Genomic DNA, 21,076 nt, shown 5'->3' on the forward strand with positions numbered 1-21,076 from the left:
TAGTTTTTACCCCTGTAAACCAATGTATGGTGCCCTGGACCTGATAAAAAAAAATCTAAAATAATTAACAAAAGGCAATTTGGCAAGTTATCCATGTGCTCACAAAATTGACAAAGTGGTATCAGCAAATTCATAGACTTTATCTCACCGCTTATCCACCAAATGTAGGAGGCCGGCCCTCTATGTAGCGTGCAGAACTAGGCACACTGTAGGGGGTTCAGGCAACCACCCGCTGGTTTACAGTGTAGGGATGGGCTACTGAAACTGACTAAACCAGATGCTAAATCCTGTGACCTCATGAAGGGTACCCTGATTGAGGGCTTTGGATTTACCACTGAGGAATACCGCATAAATTCAAGGGGACTCAAAATTCCCAGCATCAGGCCTGGGTAGAGTTTGTGGACTTCTCATTAAAAGTGCTAGGTGGTTGGTTAGAAGGCAACAAGGTACATGATTAAGAAGGGCTGTACAGTTTAATGATGAAAGAACACCTTTTGAGTACTTGTGTCCATGTGTGGACCCCCTGCACAGTGTGCCTCGGTTTGCACACTACATGGAGGGCCAGCCCCCTACAGGTGTCCCCATCCTCACCCTGTCTCCTTCTTGCAGGCCATCACCAAGGAGCCACTCCTGCTTGATGCTTATTGGCAGAGACACTTGATATATCGTCTACAGGAACGGAACACTGACGCCTTGGACGACCTGAACTTTATCCTGAAATACAATAAAAGTCACGCAGGTGAGTCCTTCACTGGGTACAGGTAGGAGGCTGGCCTGGTTTGTAGTGGGTACCAAGGGGTACTTACACTCTGTACCAGGTCCAGTTATCCCTTATTAGTGTAGAAGAGGTGTTTCTAGCAGCGTAGGCTGATAGAGGTAGCTATAGCAGAGCAGCTTAGGCTGAACTAGGAGACATGCAAAGCTCATGCACTACCACTTACAGTTACACAGTACTTACACACAAGTAAAGACAATACTCAGTGTTAACAAAAATAAAGGTATTTATTTGGCTGACACAGTACCAGAAATATCTTAGAGACAATACTCCTTCTGGAGGTAAGTATTATACACAATATATACACTAGACACCAAAATTAGGCAAGTAAATAGTCATAGAACAAGGCAAACAGTAGGAAATCCTATAGAATGCAATGAGAGAAAATAGGTCTAGGGGCAACACAAACCATATACTAAAAAGTGCAATGCGAATCACGAATTCCCCCCTAGACAAGTGTAGTGTGTGCAGAATCGCTGGGAGAGTAAGAATACAGTACATCTAAGTAAATTACCCCACCCCAGAGCCCAGAAAAGCAGGAGTAAAGTACTGCAAGTTTCCTTAGGACACACTACACCTCGTTTTTGGGATTTTGCAGCAACCAACCAAGTCTGCAAAGAACAGCTGCTCGATTATTGGACCTGAAGACCTGCAAAGGAAGGGGACCAAGTACAGAAGTCGAAAAAAGTTCCAGGAAGGACAGGAGCCCCTGCCAACCCAGAAGAGGGTGCAAAAGAAGAGTCCCTGGTTATGGACAGGGGAGTGGTCACTCCCCTTTCCTTTGTCCAGTTTCCAGCCAGAGCAGGGGAGAAGGGGTCCCTGAACCTGTGTAGACTGGTTTATGCAAGGTGGGCACCATCTGTGCCCTTCAAAGCATTTCCAGAGGCTGGGGGAGGCTACCCCTCCAAGGCGTGTAGCACCAATTTCCAAAGGGAGAGGGAGTAACACCCTGCTCTCAGAGGAAATGCTTTGTTCTGCTTTCCTGGGACTGGGCTGCCCAGACCCCAGGAGGGCAGAACCCTATCTGTGAGGTGGCAGCAGCTGTAGCTGTAGCTGCAGTGCAAGCCTCAGAGAGCTGGTTTGGCAGTACTTGGGGTCTATGGTGGAGCCCTCAGGATGCATCGAATTGGCTCCCCAATACCAGATTTGTAATGGGGGGACAATTCCATTATCTTGGACATGTTATATGGCCATATTCAGAGTTACTATTGTGAAGCTACATATAGGTATTGACCTATGTGTAGTGCACACGTGTAATGGCGTCCCTGCGATCACAAAGTCTGGGGAAATGGTCTTGAACTATGTGGGGGCACCTTTGCTAGTGCAAGGGTGCCCTCACACTTAGTAACATTGCACCTAACCTTCACCAAGTGAAAGTTAGACATATAGGTGACTTATGAGTTACTTAAGTGCAGTGAAAATGGCTGTGAAATAGTGTATGCACTATTTCACACAGGCTGCAATGGCAGTTGTGTAAGGGTTTGTCACTGCTAGCCAGGACCCCAGTGCTCAAAAGGTGTGCCCTGTATGTGTTCCCTGTGTGGTGCCTAACTGTATCACTGAGGCTCTGCTAACCAGAACATAATTTCTTACGCTCTCTCTGCTTTTAAATTTGTCACTGTAGGCCAGTGACTACATTTACCAATTTCAATTGGCATACTGGACCCCCTTATAAGTCCCTAGTATATGGTACCTAGGTACCCAGGGTATTGGGGTTCCAGGAGATCCCTATGGGCTGCAGTTTTTCTTTTGCCACCCATAGGAAGCTCAGACAATTCTTACACAGGCCTGCCACTGCAGCCTGAGTGAATTAACGTCCATGTTATTTCACAGCCATTTTACACTGCACTTAAGTTACTTATAAGTCACCTATATGTCTAACCCTCACTTAGTGAAGGTTAGGTGCAAAGTTACTTAGTGTGTGGGCACCCTGGCACTAGACAAGGTGCCACCACATTGTTCAGGGCAATTTCCCCAGACTTTGTGACACCATTACACGCATGCACTACATATAGGTCAATACCTATATGTAGCGTCACCATGGTAACTCCGAACATGGCCATGTAACATGTCTAGGATCATGGAATTGTCACCCCAATACCATTCTGGTATTGGGGTGACAATTCCATGCATCCCCAGGTCTCCAGCATAGAGCCCGGTTACTGCCAAACTAAGTTTCCGGGATTTTCTTTGCAGCTACCGCTGCTGCCAACCCTCAGACAGGTTTCTGCCCCCCTAGGGCCTGGGCAGCCCAGTCCCAGGAAGGCAGAACAAAAGGATTTCCTCTGAGAGAGGGTGTTACAACCTCTCCCTTTGGAAATAGGTGTGAAGGGCCTGGGAGGAGTAGCCTCTCCTGGCCCCTGGAAATGCTTTGAAGGGCACAGATGGTGCCCATCTCTGCATAAGCCAGTCTACACCGGTTCAGGGATCCCCCCAGCCCTTCTCTGGCGCGAAACTGGACAAACGAAATGGGAGTGACCACTCCCCTGACCAGCTTCTCCCAGGGGAGGTGCCCAGAGCTCCTCCAGTGTGTCCCAGACCTCTGCCGTCTTGGATGCAGAGGTGTGAGGGCACAGTGGAGGTCTCTGAGTGGCCAGTGCCAGCAGGTGACGTCAGAGACCCCTCCTGATAGGTGCTTACCTCTCTAGGTGGCCAATCCTCCTCTGAGGGCTATTTAGGGACTCTCCTGTTGGCTTCTCTTGACATAACGAATGCAAGAGCTCACCAGAGTTCCTCTGCACTTCCCTCTTCGACTTCTGCCAAGGATCGACCTCTTACTGGTCCAGGACGCCTGTAAAACCGCAACAAAGTAGCAAGAAGACTACCAGCAACATTGTAGCGCCTCATTCTGCCGGCTTTCTCAACTGTTTCCTGGTGGTGCATGCTTTGAGGGCTGTCTGCCTTCACCCTGCACTGGAGGCCAAGAAGAAATCTCCCATGGGTCGACGGAATCTTCCCCCTGCCAACGCAGGCACCAAATTTCTGCATCACCGGTCCTCTGGGTCCCCTCTCATCCTGACGAGAGTGGTCCCTGGAACACAGGAGCTGGATCCAAATGTCCCCGACAGTCCAGTGGCCCTTCTGTCCAAATTTGGTGGAGGTAAGTCCTTGCCTCCCCACGCCAGACAGTAATCCTGTGTACTGCGTGAACTGCAGCTGCTAGGGCTTCTGTGCACTTTTGCAAGACTTCCTTTGTGCACAGCCTCGCCCATGTCCCCAGCACTCCGTCCTGCATTGCCCAACTGGCTGAGTTGGACTCCGCCTTCATGGGACCCTCTTTTGTTGTGCTGAGTGGACCGTCGTGCTCAGATCTTCTGAACGCCTGTTCAGGTGTTTCTACAGGTGCTGCCTGCTTCTGCGTGGGCTCTCCATGTTGCTGAGCGCCCCCTCTGTCTCCTCCTCCAAGGGGCGACCTCCTGGTCCTTCCTGGGACCTGGCAGCACCCAAAATGCTCAACTGCTACTCTTGCAGCTAGCAAGGCTAGTTTGCGGTCTTTCTGCTTAGAGACAACTCTGCATTCTCCAGCACATCGTGGGACATCTTCTGACCAAAGGAGAAGTTCCTGGCACCTTCTGTCGTTGCAGAATCTTCGGCTTCTTCCACCCGGAGGCAGCCCTTTTGCATCTTCATCCGGGGTTTAGTGGCCTACTGCCCCCCCCCGGACACTTGCGTGACTCTTGGACTTGGTCCCCTTCCTTTGCAGGTCCTCAGGTCCAGGAATCCGTCTTCAGTGCTTTGCAGTCAGTTGTTGTTCTTGCAGACTCCCCTAGCTCGACTTTACTGTCTTTCTGGGGTAGTAGGGTAACTTTACTCCTACTTTTCAGGGTCTTGGGGTGGGGTATCTTGGACACCTTTAGTGTTTTCTTATACTCCCAGCGACCCTCTACACACTACACTAGGCCTGGGGTCCATTTGTGGTTCGCATTCCATTTTTGGAGTATATGGTTTGTGTTGCCCCTAGGCCTATTTTCTCCTACTGCATTCTATTGTGTTCTACAGTGTTTGCACTACTTTTCTAACTGTTTACTTACCTGATTTTGGTTTGTGTGTATATTTTGTGTATATTATTTACTATATCCTCTGAGATACTTTTGGCATATTGTCACTAAAATAAAGTACCTTTATTTTTAGTATATCTGTGTATTGTGTTTTCTTATGATATTGTGCATATGACACCAGTGGTATAGTAGGAGCTCTGCATGTCTCCTAGTTCAGCCTAAGCTGCTTTGCCATAGCTACCTTCTATCAGCCTAAGCTGCTAGAAACACCTCTATTCTACTAATAAGGGATAACTGGACCTGGCACAAGGTGTAAGTACCTTTGGTACCCACCACAAGCCAGGCCAGCCTCCTACAGGGGGGCGTCTGGGGAGTGTTTGGGAGGGGGGGTAGGTGATCCTCCTACAAGTGACGGGGAAGGAATTCCCTGTCACCGGTAGGGCATACCGCCATGGCAGTCTGAGTGGAGAAGTGGCAGGTTGGCTGCAGCCAACCTGCTTTTCTCATAATGTGGCAGTATGTACTGCCAGCCTGTTGGCGGTAGTGCTGCCACAATACCACTCACCGCCCTTGCTTTTTGTTTCTTCAGCAGTACTCCTGCCTCTGACCAGCAGGAGTTAGTGTTAGACCAGGTCTTGACTTCCTAGTCCTTGTTCTGTGTTACTTCAACAGTACTCCCACCTCAGAACAGCAGGAGTAAGTGTTAGAAAAGATCATGTTTACTCAGCCCTTATTCTTTGTTGCTTCAGCACTACTCTCTGTTACTTTAGCACTACTCCCACCTCTAACCAGCAGGAGTCAGTATTATAATGGGTCTTGTTTTCTCAACCCTTGTTCTTTGTTACTTCAGCAGTACTCACAACTCTAACCAACAGGAGCCATTGTTAGACCAGGTCTTATTTTCCCATCCCTTGTTCTGTGTTACTTCAGCAGTACTCCCTTCTCAGGACAACAGAAGTCAGTGTTAGAAGAGGTCCTGTTTTCTCAGCCCTTGTTCTGTGTTACTTCAGCAATACTCCCACCTCTAACTAGGAGGAGACAGCATTAGACCAGGTCTTGTTTTCTCAGTCCTTGGTCTGTGTTTTACTTCATCAGTACTCCCGCCTCAGGACACCAGGAGTTAGTGTTAGTCTGGATCTTGTTTTCTCAGCCCTTGTTTTGTGTTTTACTTCAGCAGTACTCCCACCTCAGGACAACAGGAGTCTGTGTTAGACCATGTCTTGTTTTCCTAGTCCTTGTTCTATGTTACTTCAGCAGTACTCCCTCCTCAGGACACCAGGAGTTAGTGTTAGTCTGGATCTTCTTTTCTCAGCTCTTGTTCTGTGTTACTTCAGCAATACTCCCACCTCTAACTAGAAAGAATCAGCATTAGACAAGGTCTTGTTTTGTCAGCCCTTGGTCTGTGTTACGTTAGCAGTACTCCAACCTCAGGGCACCAGTACTCAGTGCTGGACCAGGTCTTGCTTCCTCAGCCCTTGTTCTCTGTTACGTCAGCAGTACTCCCACCTCTGATCAGCAGGAGTCAGTGTTAGAATAGATCTTGCTTTCTCAGCCCAATTCCATGTAACTTCAGACGTACTTCCACCTCAGGACACCAGGAGTTAGTGTTAGTCCGGATCTTGTTTTCTCAGCCCTTGTTCTGTGTTTTACTTCACCAGTACTCCCACCTCAGGACAACAGGGGTCCGTGTTAGACCAGGTCTTGTTTTCCTAGTCCTTGTTCTGTGTTACTTCAGCAGTACTTCCACCTCTAACCAGGAGGAGTCAGCATTAGACCAGGTCTTGTTTTCTCAGCCCTTGGTCTGTGTTACCCCAGCAGTTCTCCAACCTCAGGACACCAGTAGTCAGTGTTAGAGTAGGTCCTGATTTCCCAGACCTTGTTCTTTGTTACTTCAGCATTACTCCCACCTCAGGCCAGCAGGAGTCAGTGTTAGACCAGATCTTGTTTTCAGAGTCCTTGTTCTGTGTTACTTCAGCAATACTCCCACCTCAGGAAAGTAGGAGTCTTTGTTAGACCAGGTCTTGTTTTCTTAGCCCCTGTTCTGCATTACTTCAGCAGTACTCCCTCCTCAGAACACCAGGAGTCAGTGTTAGTCTGGATCTTGTTTTCTCAGCCCTTGTTCTGTTACTTCAGCAGTATTCCCACCTCTCAAAGGAGGAGTCATTGTTTGACCAGCTTGTGTTTTCCCAGCTCTTGTTCTGTTACTTAAGCAGTACTCCCACCTCAGGACAGCAGGTGTCAGAGTTAGAATAGGTCTTGTTTTCCCAGCCATTGTTCTGTTACTTCAGCAGTACTCACACCTCAGGACAGCCGGATTCTGTGTTAGTCCAGATCTTGTTTTCTGAAACCTTGTTCTGTGTTATTTCAGCAGTACTCCCACCTCATGGCAGCAGTAGTCCGTGTTAGACCAGGTCTTGTTTTCTCGGCCATTGTTATGTGTTACTTCAGCAGTACTCCTGCCTCAGTACAGCATGATTCACTGTTAGACCAGATCTTGTTTTCTGAGACCTTGTTCTGTGTTACTTCAGCAGTACTCTCTCCTCAGGACACCAGGAGTCACTGTTAGTCTGGATCTTCTTTTCTCAGCCCCTGTTCTGTGTTACTTCAGAAACACTCCCACCTCAGGACAGCAGGTGTCAAAGTTAGAATAGGTCTTGTTTTCCTGGCTATTGTTCTGTGTTACGTCAGCAGTACTCCCTCCTCAGGACAGCAGGATTCACTGTTAGACCAGATCTTGTTTCCTGAGACCTTTTTCTGTGTTATTTCAGCAGTACTCAGACCTCAGGACACCAGGAGTCCGTGTTAGTCTGGATCTTCTTTTCTCAGCCCTCGTTCTGTGTTAGTTCAGCAGTACTCCCACCTCTAACCAAGAGGAGTCATCATTAGACCAGGTCTTGTTTTCTCAGCCCTTGGTCTGTGTCACGACAGCAGTACTCCAACCTCAGGACACCAGTAGTCAGTGTTGGACAAGGTCTTGTTTTCTCAGCCCTTGTTTTCTGTTACTTCAGCAGTACTCCACGTCTAATCAGCAGGAGTCAGTGTTAGAATAGGTATTGCTTTCTCAGCCCAATTCTATATACTTCAGCAGTACTCCCGCCTCAGGACACCAGGAGTTAGTGTTAGTCTGGATCTTGTTTTCTCAGCCCTTGTTCTGTGTTTTACTACAGTAGTACTCCCACCTCAGGACAACAGGAGTCTGTGTTAGACCAGGTCTTGTTTTCCTAGTCCTTGTTCTATGTTACTTCAGCAGTACTCCCTTCTCAGGACACCAGGAGTTAGTGTTAGAAGAGGTCCTGATTTCTCAGCCCTTGGTCTGTGTTACCCCAGCAGTACTCCAACCTCAGGACACCAGTAGTCATTGTTGGACCAGGTCTTGTTTTCTCAGCCCTTGTTCTCTGTTATTTCAGCAGTACTCCACCTCTAATCAGTAGGAAACCGTGTTAGAATAGGTCTTGTTTTCTCAGCCCAATTCCATGTTACTTCAGAAGTACTTCCACCTCAGGACACCAGGAGTTATTGTTAGTGCGGATCTTGTTTTCTCAGCCCGCTGTTCTGTGTTTTACTTCACCAGTACTCCCACCTCAGGACAACAGGGGTCCGTGTTTGACCAGGTCTTGTTTTCCTAGTCCTTGTTCTGTGTTACTTCAGCAGTGTAGGAAAGTACCATCTTGCCTGGCATGTTACCCCCATTTTTCACTGTATATATGTTGTTTTAGTTGTATGTGTCACTGGGACCCTGGTAACACAGGGCCCCAGTGCTCATAAGTGTGCCTGAATGTGTTACCTGTTTAGTGACTAACTGTCTCACTGAGGCTCTGCTAATCAGAACCTCAGTGGTTATGCTCTCTCATTTCTTTCCAAATTGTCACTAACAGGCTAGTGACCAATTTTACCAATTTACATTGGCTCACTGGAACACCCTTATAATTCCCTAGTATATGGTACTGAGGTACCCAGGGTATTGGGGTTCCAGGAGATCCCTATGGGCTGCAGCATTTCCTTTGCCACCCATAGGGAGCTCTGACAATTCTTACACAGGCCTGCCACTGCAGCCTGAGTGAAATAACGTCCACGTTATTTCACAGCCATTTTACACTGCACTTAAGTAACTTATAAGTCACCTATATGTCTAACCTTAGACTAACCTGGGACACCATTACACGCGTGCACTACATATAGGTCACTACCTATATGTAGCTTCACAATGGTAACTCCGAATATGGCCATGTAACATGTCTATGATCATGGAATTGCCCCCTCTATGCCATCCTGGCATAGTTGGCACAATCCCATGATCCCAGTGGTCTGTAGCACAGACCCTGGTACTGCCAAACTGCCCTTCCTGGGGTTTCACTGCAGCTGCTGCTGCTGCCAACCCCTCAGACAGGCATCTGCCCTCCTGGGGTCCAGCCAGGCCTGGCCCAGGATGGCAGAACAAAGGACTTCCTCTGAGAGAGGGTGTTACACCCTCTCCCTTTGGAAAATGGTGTGAAGGCAGGGGAGGAGTAGCCTCCCCCAGCCTCTGGAAATGCTTTCTTGGGCACAGATGTGCCCAATTCTGCATAAGCCAGTCTACACCGGTTCAGGGGACCCCTTAGCCCTGCTCTGGCGCGAAACTGGACAAAGGAAAGGGGAGTGACCACTCCCCTGACCTGCACCTCCCCTGGGAGGTGTCCAGAGCTCCTCCAGTGTGCTCCAGACCTCTGCCATCTTGGAAACAGAGGTGCTGCTGGCACACTGGACTGCTCTGAGTGGCCAGTGCCACCAGGTGACGTCAGAGACTCCTTCTGATAGGCTCCTTCAGGTGTTGCTAGCCTATCCTCTCTCCTAGGTAGCCAAACCCTCTTTTCTGGCTATTTAGGGTCTCTGTCTCTGGGGAAACTTTAGATAACGAATGCAAGAGCTCAGCCGAGTTCCTCTGCATCTCTCTCTTCACCTTCTACCAAGGAATCGACTGCTGACCGCGCTGGAAGCCTGCAAAACTGCAACATAGTAGCAAAGACGACTACTGCAACTCTGTAACGCTGATCCTGCCGCCTTCTCGACTGTTTTCCTGGTGGTGCATGCTGTGGGGGTAGTATGCCTCCTCTCTGCACTAGAAGCTCCGAAGAAATCTCCCGTGGGTCGACGGAATCTTCCCCCTGCAACCGCAGGCACCAAAAAGCTGCATTACCGGTCCCTTGGGTCTCCTCTCAGCACGACGAGCGAGGTCCCTCGAATCCAGCAACTCTGTCCAAGTGACCCCCACAGTCCAGTGACTCTTCAGTCCAAGTTTGGTGGAGGTAAGTCCTTGCCTCACCTCGCTAGACTGCATTGCTGGGAACCACGACTTTTGCAGTTACTCCGGCCCCTGTGCACTTCCGGCGGAAATCCTTTGTGCACAGCCAAGCCTGCGTCCACGGCACTCTCACCTGCATTGCACGACTTTCTAAGTTGGTCTCCGGCGACGTGGGACTCCTTTGTGTAACTTCGGGTGAGCACCGTTTCATGCATCCTCGTAGTGCCTGTTTCTGGCACTTCTCCGGGTGCTCCCTACTGCTAAGAGGGCTCCTTGTCTTGCTCGATGTCCCCTCTACCTCCTGGTCCAATTTGCGACCTCCTGGTCCCTCCTGGGCCACAGCAGCATCCAAAAACGCTAACCACACGATTTGCAGCTAGCAAGGCTTGTTGGCGTTCTTTCGGCGGGAAAACACTTCTGCACGACTCTCCACGGCGAGAGGGATCCGTCCACCAAAGGGGAAGTCTCTAGCCCTTTGCGTTCCTGCAGAAACCTCTGCTTCTTCTGTCCAGTAGAAGCTTCTTTGCACCCACAGCTGGCATTTCCTGGGCATATGCCCATCTCCGACTTGCTTGTGACTTTTGGACCTGGTCCCCTTGTTCCACAGGTACCCTAGATTGGAAATCCATCGTTGTTGCATTGTTGGTTTGTGTCTTTCCTGCATTATTCCTCTAACACGACTTCTTTGTCCTTAGGGAAACTTTAGTGCACTTTGCACTCACTTTTCAGGGTCTTGGGGAGGGTTATTTTTCTAACTCTCACTATTTTCTAATAGTCCCAGCGACCCTCCACAAGGTCACATAGGTTTGGGGTCCATTCGTGGTTCGCATTCCACTTTTGGAGTATATGGTTTGTGTTGCCCCTAACCCTATGTGTCCCCATTGCATCCTATTGTAACTATACATTGTTTGCACTGTTTTCTAAGATTATACTGCATATTTTTGCTATTGTGTATATATATCTTGTGTATATTTCCTATCCTCTCACTGAGGGTACACTCTAAGATACTTTGGCATATTGTCATAAAAATAAAGTACCTTTATTTTTAGTATAACTGTGTATTGTGTTTTCTTATGATATTGTGCATATGACACTAAGTGGTACTGTAGTAGCTTCACACGTCTCCTAGTTCAGCCTAAGCTGCTCTGCTAAGCTACCATTATCTATCAGCCTAAGCTGCTAGACACCCTATACACTAATAAGGGATAACTGGGCCTGGTGCAAGGTGCAAGTACCCCTTGGTACTCACTACAAGCCAGTCCAGCCTCCTACATTGGTTGTGCAGCGGTGGGATAAGTGCTTTGAGACTACTTACCACTCTTGTCATTGTACTTTTCATAAGAGAAAAATATACAAAACAAGTTCAGTGTATATACACATAGCCAAAAAGTTTTGCATTTCCTCTTTTCACTCTTTTCTAAGTGCTGAAAAGTACTTCTAACTTTCTAAAAAGTTCTAAAAAGTTTAAAAAGTTTTTTTCTGTCTTTCTAAAAGTTCTGAAAACTTTTTTATCCTTTTTCTATCACTTTAACTCTTTCTAAAAATGTCTGGCACAGGCCAAAATGTTGATCTGTCCAAACTTGCATATGACCACCTTAGCTGGAAAGGAGCAAGGAGTCTCTGTGTAGAAAGAGGTTTGAGTGTAGGGAAGAATCCTTCCTTGGAATTGTTACTTAACATGCTTAGAGAACAAGATAAGGCTAAAAGTGCCCTATATCTGTTGAAAAAGTAGCTAATGGTTCCCAATCTGATCCAGGGACTCCCCCAGGTAAAGGTTCAGGAAAGAAACTTCTCAGCCTTCCCATTACAAGACAGTCTAGCATAGTTGGTACTGAGGTGGAGTCACATCATACAGATGATGTGCTCTCACATTACACTGTCAGCCAAGCTGTTAGGGTGCCCTCTGTAAGGGACAGGTCTCCTTCTGTCCATTCTCACCATACTTCTTTTTCAAGGCATGTCCCTACCACCCACCCTGATGACAGATTGTTAGAAAGGGAGCTCAATAGATTGAGAGTGGAACAAACCAGACTGAAGCTCAAGAAGCAACAGCTGGATTTGGATAGACAGACTTTAGAAGTAGAGAAGGAGAGACAGAAACTGGGTTTAGAAACCCATGGTGGCAGCAGCAGTATTCCCCATAGTCATCCTGCAAAAGAGCATGATTCCAGGAATCTGCATAAGATAGTTCCCCCTTATAAGGAGGGGGATGACATTAACAAGTGGTTTGCTGCACTTGAGAGGGCCTGTGTGGTACAGGATGTCCCTCAAAGGCAGTGGGCTGCTATCCTATGGCTATCATTTAGTGGAAAAGGTAGGGATAGGCTCCTTACTGTGAAAGAAAGTGATGCCAATAATTTTACAGTTATTAAGAATGCACTCCTGGATGGTTTTGGCTTAACCACTGAACAGTACAGGATAAAGTTCAGAGAGACCAAAAAGGAGTCTTCACCAGACTGGGTTGATTTCATTGACCATTCAGTGAAGGCCTTGGAGGGGTGGTTACATGGCAGTAAAGTTACTGATTATGACAGCCTGTATAACTTGATCCTGAGAGAGCATATTCTTAATAATTGTGTGTCTGATTTGTTGCACCAGTACTTGGTGGACTCTGATCTGACCTCTCCCCAAGAATTGGGAAAGAAGGCAGACAAATGGGTCAGAACAAGGGTGAACAGAAAAGTTCATACAGGGGGTGACAAAGATGGCAACAAAAAGAAGGATGGTAAGTCTTCTGACAAGGGTGGGGACAAATCTAAAAATGAGTCTTCATCAGGCCCACAAAAACACTCTGATGGGGGTGGTGGGCCCAAATCCTCCTTTAATCAAAACAAAGAAAAGAAACCATGGTGCTATTTATGTAAAGTAAAAGGCCATTGGACAACAGATCCCAGTTGTCCAAAGAAAAGCACCAAGCCTCCTACCACTACAACCCCTACTGCTACACCTAGTGTCCCTACTAATAGCAGTGGTGGTGGGAGCAAACCTACTAATAGCCAATCCAAGGGAGTAGCTGGGCTCACTATTGGTAACTTAGTTGGGGTTGGCCTTGTTAGGGAGGCCACAGAGGCTGTGTTAGTCTCTGAGGGGGCTATTGATTTAGCCACCTTAGTTGCTTGTCCCCTTAATATGGATAAGTACAAGCAACTACCCCTAATAAATGGTGTTGAGGTTCAGGCCTACAGGGACACTGGTGCCAGTGTGACTATGGTCATAGAGAAACTGGTCCACCCTGAACAACACCTACTTGGTCACCAGTACCAAGTAACCGATGCTCACAACAACACACTTAGCCACCCCATGGCTGTTGTTAATCTCAACTGGGGGGGGGGGGTTACTGGTCCAAAGAAAGTTGTGGTAGCCACAGATTTACCTGTAGACTGTCTACTAGGAAATGATTTGGAGACATCAGCTTGGTCAGATGTGGAGTTGGAGGCCCATGCAGCAATGCTGGGCATCCCAGGGCATATTTTTGCTTTGACAAGGGCTCAGGCCAAAAAGCAAAAAGGACAGGGAAGCTTGGATCCTGGAACAATGGACCAAGTGCTTCCTAAAGCTAGGGCTAGTAGAAGCAAGCCACTTCCTACTATCCCTCCCTCTACAGTGGATTCAACTTCTGAGGAAGAAGAATTCCCTCCCTGTGCAGAACCTACACCAGAGGAGCTTGAAGCAGACACTGCTGAGCTTTTGGGTAAAGGGGGGCCTGCCAGGGAGGAGCTGAGTGTGACACAGCAATCCTGTCCCACATTAGAGGGTCTGAGACAGCAAGCTGTCAAACAGGCTAATGGGGATGTTAGTGACTCTCACAGAGTTTACTGGGAGGACAATCTCTTGTACACTGAGGCAAGGGATCCTAAACCTGGAGCTGCCAGGAGATTAGTGATCCCTCAGGAGTACAGAAAGTTCCTCCTAACTCTTGCTCACGACATTCCCCTAGCTGGACACCTTGGGACAAATGAAAACTTGGGACAGACTTGTTCCCTTGTTTCATTGGCCTAGGATGTCTGAGGACACAAAGGAATTTTGTAAGTCCTGTGAAACCTGTCAAGCCAGTGGCAAGACAGGTGGCCCCCCAAAGGCACCCCTTATCCCACTGCCTGTGGTTGGGGTTCCCTTTGAAAGGGTAGGGGTTGACATAGTTGGCCCCCTTGACCCTCCTACTGCTTCAGGCAATAGGTTTATCTTGGTGGTAGTGGACCATGCCACAAGATACCCTGAAGCTATTCCTTTAAGGACCACTACAGCACCTGCAGTGGCAAATGCCCTCCTGGGAATATTTTCCAGGGTGGGCTTCCCAAAGGAAGTAGTATCAGACAGAGGAAGCAATTTCATGTCTGCATACTTAAAGGCCATGTGGAAGGAGTGTGGTGTGACTTATAAGTTCACTACACCCTATCATCCACAAACAAATGGACTGGTAGAGAGATTTAATAAAACTCTCAAAGGCATGATTATGGGCCTCCCTGAAAAACTCCGCAGGAGATGGGATATCCTTCTACCATGCCTCCTTTTTGCCTACAGGGAGGTACCCCAGAAAGGAGTGGGCTTCAGCCCCTTTGAACTTCTTTTTGGACACCCTGTTAGGGGTCCACTCACACTTGTAAAGGAGGGTTGGGAACAACCTTTAAAAGCTCCTAAGCAAGATATTGTGGACTATGTACTTGGCCTCAGATCAAGGATGGCTGAGTACATGAAAAAGGCCAGCAAAAACCTTCAGGCCAGCCAAGAGCTCCAGAAGCAATGGCATGATCAGAAGGCTGTTTTGGTTCAGTACCAACCAGGGCAGAAAGTGTCAGTCTTGGAGCCTGTGGCCCCAAGAGCACTCCAAGATAAATGGAGTGGTCCCCACACAATTGTTGAAAAAAAGGGAGAAGTCACCTATTTAGTTGACTTAGGCACTGCCAGGAGTCCCCTTAGGGTGCTCCATGTCAATCGCCTGAAACCCTACTATGACAGGGCTGATCTCACCCTGCTCATGGCAACTGATGAGGGACAGGAAGAAGACAGTGATCCTCTACCTGATCTCTTCTCTTCCACAGAGCAAGATGCTCTTGTGGAAGGTGTAGTTTTGGCTGATTGTCTTACTGCTGAGCAGAAAGACCATTGCATAAATCTCCTAGATCAATTCTCTGAACTCTTCTCTACTGTGCCAGGTACCACTTCTTGGTGTGAGCACACTATAGATACTGGAGACAGTTTACCTGTCAAAAGTAAGATCTATAGGCAGCCTGACCATGTCAGGGACTGCATAAAGCAAGAGGTGCAGAAAATGTTAGAACTAGGAGTGGTTGAGCACTCTGAAAGTCCATGGGCTTCTCCTGTGGTACTTGTACCAAAACCCCATTCCAAAGATGGAAAGAAGGAAATGCGGTTTTGTGTAGACTATAGAGGTCTCAACCTGGTAACCAAAACTGATGCTCACTCTATACCCAGGGCAGATGAGCTCATAGATACACTGGCATCTGCCAAGTATCTAAGCACTTTTGATTTGACTGCAGGGTATTGGCAGATCAAATTGTCAGAAGATGCTAAACCTAAAACTGCATTTTCAACCATTGGAGGCCATTACCAGTTCACTGTAATGCCTTTTGGATTGAAAAATGCACCTGCCACTTTTCAGAGGTTGGTGAACACAGTCCTGCAAGGGCTGGAGGCTTTCAGTGCAGCATATTTGGACGATATAGCTGTCTTTAGCTCCAGCTGGGATGATCACCTGGTCCACCTATGGAAAGTTTTGGAGGCCCTGCAAAAGGCAGGCCTCACTATCAACGCTTCAAAGTGCCAGATAGGGCAGGGTAAGGTGGTTTATCTGGGACACCTTGTTGGTGGGGAACAGATTGCACCACTTCAGGGGAAAATCCAAACAATTATTGATGGGGTTCCCCCTACCACTCAGACTCAGGTGAGAGCCTTCCTAGGCCTCACTGGGTATCACAGGAGGTTCATTAAGAACTATGGCTCCATTGCAGCCCCTCTTAATGACCTCACATCCAAGAAAATGCCTAAAAAGGTATTATGGACAGCAAACTGTCAGAAAGCTTTTGAGGAGCTGAAGCAGGCCATGTGCTCTGCACCTGTCCTGAAAAGCCCTTGTTACTCTAAAAAATTCTATGTCCAAACTGATGCATCTGAATTAGGAGTAGGGGCAGTCCTATCACAACTTAATTCTGAGGGCCAGGATTAACCTGTTGCTTTTATTAGTAGGAGGTTGACCCCTAGAGAAAAGCGTTGGTCTGCCATTGAGAGGGAGGCCTTTGCTGTGGTCTGGGCTCTGAAGAAGTTGAGGCCATACCTGTTTGGCACTCACTTCATTGTTCAGACAGACCACAAACCTCTACTTTGGCTAAAACAAATGAAAGGTGAAAATCCTAAATTGTTGAGGTGGTCCATATCCCTACAGGGAATGGACTATACAGTGGAACATAGACCTGGGAGTAGCCACTCCAATGCAGATGGACTCTCCAGATATTTCCACTTAGACAATGAAGACTCATCAGGTCATGGCTAGTCTTATTGTCCTTCGTTTGGGGGGGGGGGGGGGGGTTGTGTAGGAAAGTACCATCTTGCCTGGCATGTTACCCCCATTTTTCACTGTATATATGTTGTTTTAGTTGTATGTGTCACTGGGACCCTGGTAACCCAGGGCCCCAGTGCTCATAAGTGTGCCTGAATGTGTTACCTGTGTAGTGACTAACTGTCTCACTGAGGCTCTGCTAATCAGAACCTCAGTGGTTATGCTCTCTCATTTCTTTCCAAATTGTCACTAACAGGCTAGTGACTAATTTTACCAATTTACATTGGCTCACTGGAACACCCTTATAATTCCCTAGTATATGGTACTGAGGTACCCAGGGTATTGGGGTTCCAGGAGATCCCTATGGGCTGCAGCATTTCTTTTGCCACCCATAGGGAGCTCTGACAATTCTTACACAGGCCTGCCACTGCAGCCTGAGTGAAATAACGTCCACGTTATTTCACAGCCATTTTACACTGCACTTAAGTAACTTATAAGTCACCTATATGTCTAACCTTTACCTGGTAAAGGTTAGGTGCAAAGTTACTTAGTGTGAGGGCACCCTGGCACTAGCCAAGGTGCCCCCACATTGTTCAGGGCCAATTTCCCTGACTTTGTGAGTGCGGGGACACCATTACACGCGTGCACTACATATAGGTCACTACCTATATGTAGCTTCACAATGGTAACTCCGAATATGGCCATGTAACATGTCTATGATCATGGAATTGCCCCCTCTATGCCATCCTGGCATAGTTGGCACAATCCCATGATCCCAGTGGTCTGTAGCACAGACCCTGGTACTGCCAAACTGCCCTTCCTGGGGTTTCACTGCAGCTGCTGCTGCTGCCAACCCCTCAGACAGGCATCTGCCCTCCTGGGGTCCAGCCAGGCCTGGCCCAGGATGGCAGAACAAAGGACTTCCTCTGAGAGAGGGTGTTACACCCTCTCCCTTTGGAAAATGGTGTGAAGGCAGGGGAGGAGTAGCCTCCCCCAGCCTCTGGAAATGCTTTCTTGGGCACAGATGTGCCCAATTCTGCATAAGCCAGTCTACACCGGTTCAGGGGACCCCTTAGCCCTGCTCTGGCGCGAAACTGGACAAAGGAAAGGGGAGTGACCACTCCTCTGACCTGCACATCCCCTGGGAGGTGTCCAGAGCTCCTCCAGTGTGCTCCAGACCTCTGCCATCTTGGAAACAGAGGTGCTGCTGGCACACTGGACTGCTCTGAGTGGCCAGTGCCACCAGGTGACGTCAGAAACTTTAGATAACGAATGCAAGACTCAGCCGAGTTCCTCTGCATCTCTCTCTTCACCTTCTACCAAGGAATCGACTGCTGACCGCGCTGGAAGCCTGCAAAACTGCAACATAGTAGCAAAGACGACTACTGCAACTCTGTAACGCTGATCCTGCCGCCTTCTCGACTGTTTTCCTGGTGGTGCATGCTGTGAGGGTAGTCTGCCTCCTCTCTGCACTAGAAGCTCCGAAGAAATCTCCCGTGGGTCGACGGAATCTTCCCCCTTCAACCGCAGGCACCAAAAAGCTGCATTACCGGTCCCTTGGGTCTCCTCTCAGCACGACGAGCGAGGTCCCTCGAATCCAGCAACTCTGTCCAAGTGACCCCCACAGTCCAGTGACTCTTCAGTCCAAGTTTGGTGGAGGTAAGTCCTTGCCTCACCTCGCTAGACTGCATTGCTGGGAACCGCGACTTTTGCAGCTACTCCGGCCCCTGTGCACTTCCGGCGGAAATCCTTTGTGCACAGCCAAGCCTGGGTCCACGGCACTCTCACCTGCATTGCACGACTTTCTAAGTTGGTCTTCGGCGACGTGGGACTCCTTTGTGTAACTTCGGGTGAGCACCGTTTCACGCATCCTCGTAGTGCCTGTTTCTGGCACTTCTCCGGGTGCTCCCTACTGCTAAGAGGGCTCCTTGTCTTGCTCGACGTCCCCTCTCTCTCCTGGTCCAATTTGCGACCTCCTGGTCCCTCCAGGGCCACAGCAGCGTCCAAAAACGCTAACCGCACGATTTGCAGCTAGCAAGGCTTGTTGGCGTTCTTTCGGTGGTAAAACACTTCTGCACGACTCTCCACGGTGAGAGGGATCCGTCCACCAAAGGGGAAGTCTCTAGCCCTTTTCGTTCCTGCAGAAACCTCAGCTTCTTCTGTCCAGTAGAAGCTTCTTTGCACCCGCAGCTGGCATTTCCTGGGCATCTGCTCATCTCCGACTTGCTTGTGACTTTCGGACTTGGTCCCCTTGTTCCACAGGTACCCTAGATTGGAAATCCACAGTTGTTGCATTGTTGGTTTGTGTCTTTCCTGCATTATTCCTCTAACACGACTTCTTTGTCCTTAGGGGAACTTTAGTGCACTTTGCACTCACTTTTCAGGGTCTTGGGGAGGGTTATTTTTCTAACTCTCACTATTTTCTAATAGTCCCAGCGACCCTCTACAAGGTCACATAGGTTTGGGGTCCATTCGTGGTTCGCATTCCACTTTTGGAGTATATGGTTTGTGTTGCCCCTATCCCTATGTTTCCCCATTGCATCCTATTGTAACTATACATTGTTTGCACTGTTTTCTAAGACTATACTGCATATTTTTGCTATTGTGTATATATATCTTGTGTATATTTCCTATCCTCTCACTGAGGGTACACTCTAAGATACTTTGGCATATTGCCATAAAAATAAAGTACCTTTATTTTTAGTATAACTGTGTATTGTGTTTTCTTATGATATTGTGCATATTACACTAAGTGGTACTGTAGTAGCTTCACACGTCTCCTAGTTCAGCCTAAGCTGCTCTGCTAAGCTACCATTATCTATCAGCCTAAGCTGCTAGACACCCTATACACTAATAAGGGATAACTGGGCCTGGTGCAAGGTGCAAGTACCCCTTGGTACTCACTACAAGCCAGTCCAGCCTCCTACAAGCAGTACGTCCACCTCTAACCAGGAGGAGTCAGCATTAGACCAGGTCTTGTTTTCTCAGCCCTTGGTCTGTGTTACCCCAGCAGTTCTCCAACCTCAGGACACCAGTAGTCAGTGTTAGAAGAGGTCCTGATTTCCCAGACCTTGTTCTTTGTTACGTCAGCAGTACTCCCACCTCAGGCCAGCAGGAGTCAGTGTTAGACCAGATCTTGTTTTCTGAGTCCTTGTTCTGTGTTACTTCAGCAATACTCCCACCTCAGGAAAGTAGGAGTCTTTGTTAGACCAGGTCTGGTTTTCTCAGCCCCTGTTCTACATTACTTCAGCAGTACTCCCTCCTCAGAACACCAGGAGTCAGTGTTAGTCTGGATCTTGTTTTCTCAGCGCTTGTTTAGTTACTTCAGTAGTATTCCCACCTCTCACAGGAGGAGTCATTGTTTGACCAGTTTGTGTTTTCCAAGCTCTTGTTCTGTGTTACTTCAGCAATACTCCCACCTCTAACTAGGAGGAATCAGCATTAGACCAGGTCTTGTTTTCTCAGCCCTTGGTCTGTGTTTTACTTCAGAAGTACTTCCACCTCAGGACATCAGGAATTAGTGTTAGTCCGGATCTTGTTTTCTCAGCCCTTGTTCTGTGTTTTACTTCACCAGTACTCCCACCTCAGGACAACAGGGGTCCGTGTTAGACCAGGTCTTGTTTTCCTAGTCCTTGATCCGTGTTACTTCAGCAGTACTTCCACCTCTAATCAAGAGGAGTCAGCATTAGACCAGGTCTTGTTTTCTCAGCCCTGGTTCTGTGTTACCCCAGCAGTACTCCAACCTCAGGGCACCAGTAGTCAGTGTTGGACCAGGTATTGTTTTCTCAGCCCTTGTTCTCTGTTACTTCAGCAGTACTCCTACCTCTAATCAGCAGGAAACAGTGTTAGAATAGGTCTTGTTTTCTCAGCCCAGTTACATGTTACTTCAGCAGTACTCCCACCTCAGGACAACAGGAGTCCGTGTTAGACCAGGTCTTGTTTTCCTAATCCTTGTTCTGTGTTACTTCAGTAATACTCCCGCCTCTGACCAGGAGGAGAAAGTTGAGTTACACTCATTGCATATATATTTAAATTGCATAAGGTTTGTAATCCTGATCAGACCTCAGTAGTCCATTTCCGCTGAGCTACGTCACGTCAGGAGCACTCTCAGCCCTGCCTAGGAGTCACTGTAATATCTGGCATTGTTCCCTTACGTCAGTAACATTTCAGGTGTGAGACTTGCATTTGCAGACCTTGTTATTGACTTTGTACCACTTATCTAAGTGATCCAAGAGGGAGACCAGTAGCGTCAAAGTCTCATTTTTACCTTTTCTGGGTTTCAGACGCCTATCTGTCCAAAGCAGAAGTCTGCAAGAGCCAAGGGGACATCACACTGGCCATCATCAACTACTCTCAAGCCCTCAAGTGCCGACCGGAGGACGGTGATATATATTACAGCCGCGCCGAGATGTACGAGCGCAGGGGCGAACTCATTCTGGCCATGGACGACTATGCGCAGGTGGGCTCCTACTGTTCCTAATTGTGGCATACATCACAGCTTGGCAGATAAG

General features: G+C 48.1%; 1 protein-coding gene across 1 annotated transcript in view; it reads left to right on the forward strand.

The window, feature by feature from the left end:
* The window catches only part of TTC6 (tetratricopeptide repeat domain 6), a 475,627-nt gene that overhangs the window by 198,316 nt on the left and 256,235 nt on the right, over nt 1-21,076 (forward strand). Inside the window, exons 14-15 of the mRNA XM_069207716.1 lie at nt 610-739; nt 20,849-21,024. Of these exons, the coding sequence (XP_069063817.1) occupies nt 610-739; nt 20,849-21,024 (306 nt within the window). The remainder of the gene's footprint in view (nt 1-609; nt 740-20,848; nt 21,025-21,076) is intronic.

This window comes from Pleurodeles waltl, chromosome 9 (genome assembly GCF_031143425.1).
Source record: "Pleurodeles waltl isolate 20211129_DDA chromosome 9, aPleWal1.hap1.20221129, whole genome shotgun sequence".
NCBI lineage: Eukaryota > Metazoa > Chordata > Amphibia > Caudata > Salamandridae > Pleurodeles > Pleurodeles waltl.